Source organism: Heliangelus exortis, chromosome 2 (assembly GCF_036169615.1).
Source record: "Heliangelus exortis chromosome 2, bHelExo1.hap1, whole genome shotgun sequence".
NCBI lineage: Eukaryota > Metazoa > Chordata > Aves > Apodiformes > Trochilidae > Heliangelus > Heliangelus exortis.
In genome coordinates, this window is record NC_092423.1 from 89,170,026 (window position 1) to 89,184,574 (window position 14,549).

Consider the following 14,549-nt stretch of genomic DNA (forward strand, 5'->3'; position numbering starts at 1 on the left):
CTGCTTTACCTGAGCTTGTCCAGCTCCACTCACTGCTTTACTGGCTGCTGAGTTCCTTGGTCCAGGGCTGTTACTGCATTCACTTTCCCCTTCCTTAGGGAGCAGCTGGCCAGTGCTGCTCCCTGACATTTACTTTCTTTACACCTAAATCCATCCTTCTTGATACAGATGAACAAGAGTGTTGTAATTTGGTCCTGTCTAGACTAATTCGGTCTTTTTTTACAGCACTTTTAGTCATTCTGTCTACTCTCTCAATTTATCAAAGATTAAAGAAATTAATTTGTTCCTTGGCAGTGCAAGTTGTTGGCTCCTCAAAACCCCTGTATTTCTTCCTTCACAGGGTCAGGGACTTTGTTTGTGTCTCAAGTATTGTTGAGCTTGATACAACAGCTATAAGGGTAGGCAAGTATTGCTACCATCCACTTCACAGAAAAAAGATACAGCCAGACTTTGATAGCAAACTTTAAAATCTTTTTTAGGTTATATGAGCTGTATCACAAAGGAGTTCTGGCAGAAAGAGAGATAAAAGGCAGTTCTCTTGCATCCTGTCCGTTGCAGTTTGCTGCTGGGGAAACATTTTTGCAGGCCAGTAATTTTTGAAGGTGACCACACATGTCTATTAAACATGTAGTATTTCATACAGCCACACAGTCTGTGAACTAAAACTTTCCAAACTTTACAGGTTTATTGATATTGATAGTCAGGTCTCGTAATTCCTATTTTGGGAAAATGAAATGTTAGTGTATTAGAAGTACATAAAATTTATATAAACAGATATAGAGCTACAACCTTCATTAAAGTGCTAATGAGGGACTAAACCCACATGGAATTATAGTACTCCAGTATTGTAAATCAATGCAAGATTTACTTAGGTACTTCAGACTCACAACAGAGCTTAATACAATCTTGTTACAGCTTTCTCAGCAGTTTCCTCCCTAGTCTACAAAATAAAGAAGCAGAAGTATGGTATTTTACAATTTTCTTTACCCAGACTTGCTGGAATGAAACAATTGCTCCTGAGCTCTAAAACAGCTTCCATTTCTGGTGATGTGCTTCCCAAGACTGCAAGCATCTGCCAAAACAAAACATTCAGCATTTTATATTCTGAGTTCCACAAATTTAATCCAAAATTGCAACATTTGCTACAGGAATTGAAAGGACTAGAAATGGAGATGAGGCTTTGTGTATTCTGACATTGGGCCCAAATCAAAATCAGAAGATTCTGGAGCTAAATTTGTTTGAAAGAAGTGAAGAACTTCTGTAGGAAGAAAATCACAAATTTGTATTTGGTGAGATATTTAGAATATTTAGAAAGAAAGAAAAGAAGCTGAGTATGGTCACAAAAGTATGGAAATATGAAACAAAGGCGAAAAAGTAATGGCACAAGATGAGATTTTTCAGACTAGTGGTCATAGCTTTGAAGGGGGAAAAAAAAAATCAATTAAATCTTCTAGAAAAACTGTAAACCCTGTAAACTTTTATAAAGCTCCTAATATCTTGTGATAATGGGAAAGAAACATTTTTCTTTTGGCTAAATCTCCACAGCAGATGCATCTGAAAAACATCCAATATCTGATTATGGCAGTAAAGAGAAAAGGTTTCCAGCTTTTCTGGCACCAAATCTAATGTGCTGTGTCTTCAGGGACTTCAATGAGTAGTTCAATGAAAAGCCCAAGAACTCTGAAAGCTGCAGAGCAGTGAACTGCTAGCAGATTGGGCAGGGGCTGTCGTATCTCTCCCCGGCTGAATTTAAACAAGTGTTGCTCAGAAAAAGGAATTAATATACAGATGAATACCTCAATTGCAAAGTCCACGAACAAATTCTGAAGGGAAAGAATCCAGCCTGCCCTTGAAAACTTCCAGGGTTGGTGCTTCCACCACCTCTCTGGGCAACCCGTGCCAGTGTCTCACCATCCTCACGGTGAAGAGCTTCTTCCTAACATCTAATCTAAATCTACCCTCCTCTAGTTTGAATCCATTCCCCCTACTCCTACCACTACCTGACATCCTAAAAAGTCCCTCACCAGCTTTCTTGTAGGCCCCCTTCAGATACTGCAATAAGGTCTCCTCAGAGCCTTCTCCTCTCCAGACTGAATAACCCCAACTCTCTCAGTTTGTCCTCTTAGGAGAGGTGCTCCAGCCCTCTGATCATCCTCCTAGCTCTTCTCTAGACACACTCCAGCACGTCCATGTCTTTCTTGTAAGAGAATATTGTAATAATGCCTTATTCCTATCACCCATAGAGTAATTGGAAAACATCTGCATATGATTTATAAACTTAAATTTTCCCATTTAATATTACATCTATTTCTCTGCATTTGAGAACCCTGTTTTACATTCTTCTTTCTTATTTCTGATATAACAAATTAAAAAGACAATCAATGCAATGAATGTGATGGTAACTTTATTAAATTAAAATTTGAGTGCCACTCCCTTCATTTCAGTTTGTAACCACATTATCTACAGCTAAAATTATATTTGCTCATCTAATAGAAATATTAATGTGACATTCTGTTTTACAGTCACATGGCTTGAGGAAAACCAGTCATGATTAAGAGATAAAAACTATAAGTAGGCATATGAAGAAAAAAATCAAAACATAATCTGTAAACCAGATTGCTTTGCTGTCTGGGTTCTTTGTGCTATTAGGCAGCTCAAAGAGGACAGAGTCTTGCCACCATAAAGAACAGGTGAGAAAATCTTTTGATAAATGGTTGCTTGTGTTACCTTTAAGCAAATCATATCACCTGTGGCCCCATGCAGTGAGATGAAAACTCTAGGAAAGGAGGAGCTCACAAGAAGTTAATTAACTTTATCAGTTGCTAACTGGTGGAAAATAAGCTCTGCTGACTCATGCTAGGACCAGCTGACAGTGGTTTCATATCAGCCCTGAGCAATAAATAGGCAAGAGTTTCCTTGGTGAGCCTTTTCCCTTCATATAATCTAAAACATCACTTTGGCTAGCAGAAAGCTTTTGGTCCCAACACCACTGAAAATTCATAAAACTTGCCCATCCCCATGATCTGAAGGGAGCGCATTGTGACCTTTTAGTCACACACGGTAAGTTCTTTCTCTAGTACACCTATTGATTATAAGTGATGCTGGTAAAGAATAAGTGTCTTGGCCAGAGTTTAGGTAAAATGGAAAAAAACCCTGTGGGTGCATATATCATTGCTGAGGCCATTGCTTGTCATTACAGTGATGAATAGAGTCTGCTTCCTCCTCACTGAGCCTCAGTTCACTAATTTGACTTTTTCTTGACTTCTGACAGGTGAGGAATGATCTGACTGGCGTCCTGTATGGTGAAGACATTGAGATTTCAGATACTGAGAGTTTCTCCAATGATCCTTGCACAGGTGTAAAGAAGCTTAAGGTATGTGCTGCTGTTTGGAGAATAAAGAGAAAATTATTGTTATTATTATTCATTATTATGTCATGGCATTTGATTTTTTTTCCTATGAAGTAGGCTAATAAAACAAAAATTGCATAAGAATGATATACTACTACAGTCAGTTGCATATTAGTGTTAACAAATGGTATTTTGAGGATATAATCTTGCTTATGTCACTGAATGTCCATACATTTGTATAGGTATTGGGTTGGATACTGACCCAACACAATCTCTAATAGTCAAGTTATTTAAATTTTTAAATTTTGTGCCAGGTACAGGTTTGGATGCATCCTCAGTCACAGTGAGTGACATGCACACTGATGCAGGCACCACCAAGTTTTGCCATGGTGCTATGTTGGTGGGAGCTGGCATCCTCTTGTTTGCCTTCACCACCAGTTACTCTGTAGCTAAGGTTAGAGCTTCCTCTTCAAGTTCTTCAAGTAGACATCCAGGCACTTAGAGGGTAGAATATGTGGATGCCTCTAATGACAAAGTTATCCAGCTTTGAGTAGATTTATTGATAACATCTTGACAGTCAGATACATGGTGGAGAATATGATGGAGTATCTGAGCTGTTCAATTTAGATATTTCATAAAGAATCTGCCAAGATATTGACTTTTCTTGGCAGATGAGATATTGTAGCAATCTTTCTCTGGAAAGCTGTGTAATACAACATTCCGGTGTTATTCATTAGAAATAAGACAGATTAAAATCTGATCACAGAAAGGAAGCTCTGCTGGCCAACAGTAAAAAAAAAAAAAAAAAAAAAAGCTGCCTATTCCTGTACAGGAAAGAGGCTGAAGAGTGCCTCATAACTGAGGCTGTTAGAAATGATAGTGGAGAAGACAAGTTTTACTTCATCCCTCAGTGGAGCATCTTGGATGTCTCAATCCTCATTGTCTGCAGGTTTTATACTGCTGTCAGTAGTACCAAAGACATTTTATATTTAGTGATTTAGTGGAAGAATAATATCCTTACCTATAGGAAAGAAAGAAGAGAGGAAGAAGTTAAATTTGAAGCTGTACTGCAGTCTTCATTTATAAAACATGTTTTTATGGAGGGTCCACCACAACTGTGGGTAAATGAAATGTAACTGTTCTTTATTTTCCTGTTTGGACTTCAGTCCATATGGGAACATATGTATTACTTACTGGGGGCAAAGCTTAAATGCTGACATTGCTACTCTAATCTCTGAGAAGAGTAAATACGACAGCTCACCATCTGGCAAATGGTCTAAACATTGCTCTTTTTATCTAAGTGCAATTTGGGGAGTTGCCTTCCCTCTGGGATGTTTTTAATCATCTCATAGATCACCTGCCCAGTTTCATGAATTAAAAACTCTTCTGTCAAATACGCTTTAGCTCTACTCGAACAATTTACAGCTATATGAGAAGGAAAGAGTACTTGACACTTGCTGCAATCCAGTAAGTGACTTCTTTGATCCCTAAAAGAGAGACATACTGTGCTAACTTTCATCAGTCCCAAAAGAGTTCATGTAAATGAACAGTATATCCATGCCAGGAAATCACACTGGTTGATATTCAGTTAATAGTGTAACTGAAGGGGAAAAATGTATGCCTCATCAAGTGCCTGATGTCTCTCTTTGCATAGGACTCTGATGTGGACATATATCTGGACCTGCAAGCTCTGAAATTACCACAGCTCTTAAACACTTCAGGGTGGATTTCAATGTCCATCCAGATAAAATCTCAGCAATGGATTTGAGCTATGTCCAGTTGCATTAATTTGAACCTTCAGTGTCTCTTACGCAGGACAGAATCAGCAGACCCAAGCCTGGCATCCAATAATCTAGGCTTAATTACTATGTTGAATGCAGTTCTTCAGAAATAAATTTGGGAAAAATGTGGAGGGGGATGCAAAAAGCAGAGTTGGAAAGAGGCTTACTGAGGATCGTGTCATTGCACAGGGAAAAAATGTTGAAGGGAAAAAGCTATTGTACAGACATTTCTAAATTACTTCCTTCTACATATGTTTTGACATGCAATTTTTTGGTTACATGACTGTATACTAAATTTTCCACTTTTTTAACTGCAAGCCATAAACCTCCAAACACTGCATCTCACAGCATTGAATTGATAGCTGCATGGCTACAAACAGGAAGAATCTTTTATGATTTCCCATATATGGTTCACCAATGAGAACTATATATTACATCTTCATGATGCAATTTTATGAATCTGGACAAAGAAAAAGATATTCAGATGCGTGTTCACTTTCAGCTGAGATCCTGAGATCCCATTCTCTCCACTTAACTCCCTGGATCCTACTTCCAGTCACTTTATTTGCTTTCAGCATTATGTTCTTGGATCCATCTCTGGCCAGTACAGAGCACATATGGATTTTGATTTTCCGTACCCCTCAAAGTGTAGACACCTGGACAAATATGGGGGACAACTGAGGATACATATCCAGAGAACCTTCCTTTGCTTAGTATATTGCACACAAAAAGACATGGAAAAAAACATTTTTGAAGTTAAAACTTTTAAGTCTTAGGAATAAAAAGGGAATTCAACTTGCTTTTGCTTTAATCTTCGATGCCATAATACTTTAAGTGGAGGTCTCATGACTTTTTCTTTAATAGGTGGTAATAGAACATTTTTTTTTGTATTTTTCAGTCACTTTGTGGTGGGATACCATCCGAATCCTTTAGAGAACATAGGCATGTTAATGTCCTTACTGTACCGGGTGCTTTAAAAACAATAAATTATCTGTTCACCTACTGAAAATGGAGATTCCTGCCTGACAGAAACCCCAACTTCCCTGAGATTCTTACTCAGATATTGTGACGGTCAGATATTCAGAGCTGGGATCTGCTGACAGCTGGACAAATCAGCAAATACACCCATTTACTTAGGTGCCTGAACAAGTGAAGAGTATGTTTGAAAATAGGATTGGCTGCCAAAATTAAAATAGGGCTCTGCTATGCCTTCTGTAAAATGTAATTTCAAGACCAGTTTCTTGAATGCCGTGTTCTTGCCAAAGTAGTTGCCCAGTGATTTTTTGGTATAAAACAATCCTTACAGACAGTAAGGTTATTAAAACAGCACAGGATATTTCTGGGGGGAGGGAGAAAACCCAACAGGATGAACTATACAGTTCTTGTAGTGGTTTGCAGTAAAGTACTTGGGTTTGTGTGATAATGAGGTGGAAGTAAGGTCTCAAGGCACGGTCCCAAATCCCAGAGGCACCGTGACTTCAGTTTGAAGGTCACAGCACAGCCCGTGGCAGCATTGCTTGGCATGCACTGGAGTTACTCCCTACACCCAGCCTACAGTCTCTGGTGCTCTGAAACCATGAGGCAGCACATGTTGTTTTGGTTTTTTCAATTGGTCCTCATAATGTTTTAAAATGAAAAATAATTTATTCGGTTTTAAGCTACTAATTGAGCGCTGTGTGCTGTATTTTTTTAACAAAACTACTCTTTTTTTTTATTTCCAAATTATAAATCTGCCTCTTTATGTTCAGCGAGGTCAAGCAATTCAGACTCAGAGTTTCAAGAGTGACCAGAAATATTTTTAAAATGTGAAAATTAGGGGTAACAGATGAGGGCTTATTTTGCTACATAATTCTTGTATCTGTTTATCATCCGTGGAAAAAACTGTAATACTACTCTTGCAATTTGTTTAATATGTTTGTTTATTTTCATGTGACCTTATTAGATTTATTTTAAAATAATCTAATCTGCTTCAAAAAGATTTCCATTACTTACCAATCTGTGACTGAGTAAAAAGGAAGAAAAGCAGGCTTACTAAAAATGCTCAGGTTTAGAATAAGGAAAGCATATTACATGTTTTCCAATTTTAACCATGCTAAGAGTGATAATGATTTCATCCACTTAATCACAGAAGCATTCTAGTATCTTTCTACACTGCCCATCATAATATTTTCTGCTGAACAGGACTAAATAACCATTGAAGTTATCTGCATTGAAAATCTTTGATAACTTGATTTAATTAAAACTGAAATGTTTTTCACCACAGAAAATCAAACCAAATCATGTGTTTCTTTTTCTCATGGAAAGTGAAAGAGATATTGGTAATTCTAATCAACCATTTTATAAAAGAAAAAAAAAATTGCTTTCCCTGAGAACCCAGCTTTAGTGTCAAATAAAAGTTAATATTAAGTTATAAAAAGCTGTATGTTCTGTGTTTAATAGAAGTCAGCAGCAATTTTTCACATGAGAAGAAGCTAGTTCAGGTTCTGAAGAAAAATTTTCCTACACATGCTCCTGAATTTAGGAATATTTCTAAGTATGAAAATAAAATTATCTCTTTTGACTTGAGTTATGGATTCTTAAAGCATGATGATGTTTTTTTAAATACGTTGAGGTGGGAAGGAGGAGGAGAGGAGGAACTGACAATGTGTTATAGTGGCTGTAGAGAAAATGCTGTATGACTAAAATCTTTAAATATTACTAAAGCAGGCATAATATCAAGACATTTTATCTTGCTAGTCTCCAGTCTCTCAACTTTACAGCATTAGTTCATGTAAGCAGTGAAAAGTATTTCTTTTTACCTGTTTTAATATGCAAAATTTTAAAAGAAGAAATCTTGCAAGGGATCAAAAGAATATTTGGTAGTTTAGTGTTATTGAATAGTAATACTTGACAAGATAAACATTACAGTTTTATTCTTGCTAGTGCTATTGCTTAAACACCTCAGCTGCTGTCTCTTGCAGTATTTCAAGTTCTTGAATTTATAGGAAATGGAACAGTTCTGAAATAATTTTGCTGTCTGCAGCTGTAATCTGTGCTAACTCTTTTCACAATTTGAATGACCAGCTGAAGTGGTTTCTGGAAAGGCTGTGACTGTATTTAACTGCCACGTATCTTGTTTAATCTGCAGGGTAATGATGTGCGGATAATCCTTGGGCAGTTTGATGAGGAAATGGCTGTGAAAGTTTTCTGCTGTGTAAGTAAACATATTTAATTGCATATCCGAATAAAAAAATGCGTTACATTTGAATAAAAAAATACATTTGGGCATAAATGTTTCCTCATGGGGTTCAGCTCTGTCAAGGTTGATATTCTCAAAAGAAGTTACACATGGTTAGCTTCAATTCTGTTTCAATAAAATATTTTGTACTTGACTTTACTAGGTGTGGACTGCATAGTTAGCTGCTTCTTATTGCTTTCCTGTAGTGAAATTAAATGCCAAATCAAGCTTGAGCATTTATCTTCATGTCAGATTAAGGGGAACACTTGTATATTTAACAGCAGATACAGAGAACTACAGGGTTTGAATTTTGTCCAAAAGCTGTGTTCTGATGGTAATGTCTTGCATGTATGTGGTTTTGCATTTTTTGCTTTGAAAGAATTTCAAGCAGTTCCTATACATGCTAACTAGGCAACCCTAAAATGTCTGCTACTCAAAATGTTGCTAATTGTACAGTTGTCATTCATTCTGACTGCTATACATTTTACATGAAAACAAGTATTAGTTTATAAAAAATAAAGTTTCAAAAATTAAAATAAATGGGGTAAAACCAGCATTCCCTTGTGTTATACAATATGATTACTGTTGAAAGTAGCAGGATTAAAATGTGCCTTTTTATTTGTATCTGCTCAAAAAAAAAAAAAAAAAGTCAGTTTTTAGTGACCTAAATTTTTTATTGGCATTGAATTCTTAGCCTAAATAACAAGATTCACCCTCCATGAGCCAAGAACACAATAAATATAGAAAAACAATAATGATGGCATCTAAATTTTAAAGGATGTTTTTTAGTGTTCAGTTAGAGAGACCTATCCAAGTTACCTATCCAAGCAAAGAAAGGAAAGGCAGAAGTTCAAAATGTGAGCACTGCATGTGCTTCAGGCACATATTGACTCATACTCAAGCAGCTGTCCCAGTTGCTGGCAAAATTTGGAAAGGAGATTTTAGATTATATTTAGAAGGAACAAAATCTTTTTGCATGCATAAGGAAATGGAAAGATGGAAAGCATTAGTTTTTATTTTTCATTCTTCTCATCTTTGATCAGTCTTTGTACACAGACCTTTCTATTTCTAGCATTTAAATTGGATAGCTGGTGATAATTTACCATTTTTCCATTCCTGAAAGAAGGAATGGTCCTCCTGCAGCCCAGCTCATTCTCTCTTGAGGCTGAGCTGCCTTTTCCCAGAGGAGTCCTGGTCAGAGCTGTCTTCCAGCCTAATGTTAGACACAGACTTGTGCCACTGCCCTTGGTTCCTGGTTGCCTTCCTCTACAATCCTTTCCCAAGTCTTTGTGCATGTGAGGCCACTGGAGAAATCTGAGTAATCCTCAGAGGAACGGGGTGTCTGGAGGATGTCAGCTGGGGGATGTCCCTTTCACATGAACCCTTCCTTGCAGCTTTCTGCAGTAACACTTTTTTGGTATGAACATGGGGATTGTGCATAATTCAGAGCAATTTAAAGGGTGGTGGCTCCTTCTAAAATACATTAGTGTAAAAAAATAATAAGGTGGATTTTTCTGGAGCCTGAAGAAATCTGAGAGGTCATGTATGTAGGTTCATATAAATGTATTTTTATGACAGTTTCAGCAGGAGACTGAATGCAGGAGGGGGGCAGTTCAAAGTAGGTCATTTGTATATTAATGCTCTACAATAAGTCAGTAATCTTGTTATTAGTCATAAAATATATTGTTGACTCATGCACCCCTACAGTTGCATATCAAACAGCACAATAATTTATGTATGTCAATTTTTTTAACCCCCTTTCCCAGATGTATCTTCAGACAGGTTTCATTTGTGATTCCCTGTTGAATTTCACAGTAGCTGAGACCAGCCAGAGAAAGGCTTTGGGGTTTGTTAAAGGAAGGTTCTATTGTACTAGCATGAGATGTTTGGTTTTTCTTACTGATTGTGGTTGTAACTTGAACATTACTTGCTAATGATTGATGTAAGTGGGAAAATCTTTAAAGTCTGCCTCAGTTTTCTGTCTGCATTTAACAATCATGTGCTGTGAGGTTTCCTCAGGACATTTGTTGGAGTTTATATTTTCATTTTGTCTGGCTATTTCCTCCTACCCTCCCCAAACACACACACACACACACACACACACACACACACACACAAAGGATGCAGAGCACATAAAGATAAAATTCAGTGGCAAACTTCAAAAATATGCCAGGACTAATTCAAACCAAAGTGAATGTTAGCAGGTGTTTCCTGGGATGATTTAAATAAGCTTAGCTATTCATTTAACACTAATGTCAAAAGCAGTTGGCAATTTTAATTCTGTGAGAAGTCAGCTTTTTAATGTTGTTTTCACCTCAGTGAGATGAGTGTGGTATTTTTCATGGAATAGAAATCAGTATATTTTGCTCAAAACTTAGAACTTCAACAATCAAAATAGTCAGCTGTGCTAGATAGTCATAAACTTTTTTTTTTTTTTTTAATTTCAAATTGGATTAACATGAAATTGCATCTTCCCAATTAAAACTTACTGAAAATTTTTATTCTTAAAAGATCATTTTGGGAATTTTTCCAATATATTATCTTTAAGCCATAGAGATAATGCTGTATAGCCATGCACAGATCAAGACTGATGCCTAGCTGATCCAATTAGCTGTCTGAAGACAATTAAAGAAGATGACTATTATGCATAGGTCACTGCATAAGCTTTAAGTGGCTATTTTAGTAAACATTTAGCAATAACTGAAGTCAGGCTCAATCAGTACTGTTGATAAAAAATGACTGGACTCTGTTCTCCTTGAGCTGAGAGAGTTTTACTGCAAAGTCTCTGAGAATTAAAGATACTGTTGATTTTTTATGAGAAACAGATGGAGGATCATCGCAATTCAGAAGTCTACAAATATTTTTGAGGGGTCAGATTTTGGATGTGTCCATGCTGACATGATGGAATCTTGATGGAAGTTCAGTAGTGGTAAGGTTCTGCAGGCCCATTTATACAAACTACAAGTAATTATTTACTACTTAGAGAAAGATCTCTCAGAAACATTTCTTTGTTCCAAATGAGCATCTCCGTGGATTTGAACAAAAATGACAAGTTTTTTAAAAATTAGTCTCAAAAAGACAAAAAAATTACATTATATTTTCTTGGCTGCTTGACAGTAACTCTGGGCTTTGCAGCTTATACAGAGCATGCAAGAAAGTTTAGGAAACACGTGTGAGTACTTTACGATGTTCTGGTGGTACAAATCCCTTGTAAACCTTCTTTGCCGTGCTCTCATGCACCAACAAATCTTTCCCTTTGAAACTAAAAACTATAAGAAGTCATCTGTGTGCATTCAGACATCTCAAGAACAGTTGGCATATTTCAAGGAACCGTGTCATTTAAGCATCAAAGTCATCTCCATTTAGCAGAATCATTTAGCAGCAAGGAAATGGTGGCACAAAGCATCATTTTTAAATAGGTCTTCTGGAACTCAAAACACAGAAATGCCTGAACGCTGATAACTGGGCTGTCACGAGAAAAATGAGTGAATGGTCATGGTGCTCAGCTTTGGCAGAGTTGATTTTTCTTCCTTCTTTTGCCTTCCCCACACTACCCTTCAAGCCCTACCATTCCACCAGAACTGAAATGAAGAGGTGACAGCTCTTTAAGTGTTTGTTGTTGGTTTGGTTTTTTAAAAAAACAGAATTCTTGCAGGATTGCAAAAGTTTCGATGCAGCCTTGTTGGGAATGATCCCTTGTTTCCAGAATGGAATTCTGGCTATTTTTAAACTTTCAATTTCCAGCCTGTATGGCAGAACATTTAGATACTATGTAGGGAACAAGCTCAAGTGCTTATGCAAACAGAATATTTCCAACAGCCCAAATTTCAAAATAATTCACAGCCAATACTTTCTTCAACACACAAATTGATAATTTAAGCAGCATAGAGCAGGGAAAGCTACAGAAGATTGTCCTTCTCTAAAAAGCACTCTTCTATGTCAATTTTTGTCCTCAGAGATTTGAAAACTGTCAAAAAATATTCACTATATAAGTGAAAGGTATCAAATGGCCTAATCATATAATGGAAACCCTTTTAGACATCAGAAAATATTGCAGGGTGAGACTGCTGTTTTCCTCACAGGTGAACATGGGATGCAGTGTTGCATTAGCTATAGCAGGAATGAAGATGGGCAGAAAGGCAAATGCAGATGTGTTCCTGGAAGGGTAGGATTAATCAGCAAGAGAAAGACAAATAATTTATGTGAATTGTGGAATAATTAACATTAAGGTGCAAAGCACTGGGTTTTCACACAGGAGCCCTTTCAAGCAGCATTGTATACAAATGCATGAAATTTGATTTTGGCTGAACAAAAGCTACTGTAACCAGGGCAAAAGAACTCTGCTTTGGGCACAATACATTTATGAACTGGGCTAACAATAGCCTTCAGAGATTTAAAGCCCAATTTGGATTTGGGTATTAACATATTTAGGAGGCTGTCCAATTCCATGTTTTGCTATTCAGTTTTTGTATCTTTTTGTGTGATCTTTGGGATGCTTTTCAAAATGCTTATGTTCTGAATGACTAATGTGTCTTATTTGCATTCTCATGATTTCCGCCTTTTTTAATTATTTTTTGTCAAGATGTAGCAGTTTTTCAGTTAAGAGCTCTGAAATTGCACTATGTATTTCTAAAAACTTGAATTTGTATCTTATGTTTTATACCTCCAGTATTGCTGATATGAGGACCCCAAAAGCATGAAACTTGCTGCTTAGAAATGGAGTCTGAAATATATATATAAAAAAGATATCTAATTACAAGATAGAGAGACATCTGAGATAAAATTTGCTAATTTTATGCTAGAATACTCTTCACAATTGAATAGAATATCCATTGTGAATAGAGCAGCTTTTAGGCACAAGAGCATAGGTGCCTAATTAAGTATTCCCATTTCCTGTTATATCTGATATCTATTGAAAGGAGATAAACATCATCTCAGTATCTTGGAGTACAGCGGGTTGTATGCAGTACTCAAACATTATAGAATTTCACCTTAAGAAATTTCTTCCTGGAAAAAAGAAATCACTGAGTTTGCTTGCTTTATCAATTTACTCTTGATTCATGCTACTCGGAAGAGAATGCTTCACATCCCTGTTGTCTCTGTTTTAGCAGAGGCACATCATTTGTATTGGCAACATTGTATTTTGATGGTGTCTAGTATCTAAATTTTCTTGTTTAACTTTGTCCTGGTTAATGTGGTCTCTTGGATTATATTAGGGTGATAATAACTTTGTTTAAAAGTGGTAGCGTGCTGGTCCCACCACTCTTGTAATAGTCATGTTATGGAGAATTTTAGATGTAAATGCTGTGCCTTCTACCTGTGCTTCACTTCATCTCTCCTGGGTTTGCAGTCCAGTATTTTACTCTTCTGTTTTTAATAAATGGTCTACTACAAGCAAAATACTTTCATTATTAGAAATTAATTATTCTAAATTGTTTAAAATTCACATGTATCCATCAATAATGCCATAATTTTATTAACAATAGAAAAAAATTAACAGAAAACAATTATTTTATGTTCAGTAAGTCTGTTACAATGTCTATTATCTTTTCTGGTTTTCTTTCTTTGTAGGCTTATGATGAAGAAATGTATGGCAGCAAATATCAGTGGATTATTCCAGGGTGGTATGAAAACCTTTGGTGGGAATCCTGGATTAATTCCTCACAATGTCTTAGCAAAAATCTTCTTGCAGCCATGGAAGGTTATATTGGAGTGGATTTTGAGCCTCTCAGTTCAAAACCAAATAAGACCATATCAGGAAGGGTTTGTATTTTTTTTCCTCCTACTATTTTATTACACCATCGTTTATCTCACCAGAGTATTGACACACTGAGGACAAAGGTGGATTCTTCTAAAAAGGTTGCTGACAGTCATTATAGATCAGAGAATCATTCTGTTTGGGAAAGACTTTTAAGATCACTAAGTCCATCCCTAAATCATGTCCCTAAGCACCACATCTACACATCTTTTAAATACCTCTAGGGGTGGTAACTCATGGTTAGTCTCATCTTTCCACTGGTTTGCCATCTTTAAATATTTAGAAATCAATTCCAGTTCCCTATGGGGTAAGGAAGAAATGAAGTCCCTTGCCACAAATCTTTGCTGTTCCTCCTTTAAGAACATTACAGTTAAAAGTACAGTAAATCTTGAATTATATTATGCAATATCATATGCAGCAGCATGTCAAGTTAAATAGTTCAGC

The 14,549-nt window shown here is 36.5% G+C and overlaps 1 protein-coding gene across 2 annotated transcripts in view; it reads left to right on the forward strand.

Moving 5' to 3' along the window:
• GABBR2 (gamma-aminobutyric acid type B receptor subunit 2) overlaps window positions 1-14,549 on the forward strand; it is a 474,092-nt gene that overhangs the window by 216,317 nt on the left and 243,226 nt on the right. For both annotated transcript variants that reach the window (XM_071736906.1, XM_071736907.1), the window contains exons 4-6: window positions 3,272-3,373; window positions 8,258-8,323; window positions 13,919-14,110. In XM_071736906.1, coding sequence (XP_071593007.1) covers window positions 3,272-3,373; window positions 8,258-8,323; window positions 13,919-14,110 — 360 coding nt within the window. The remainder of the gene's footprint in view (window positions 1-3,271; window positions 3,374-8,257; window positions 8,324-13,918; window positions 14,111-14,549) is intronic.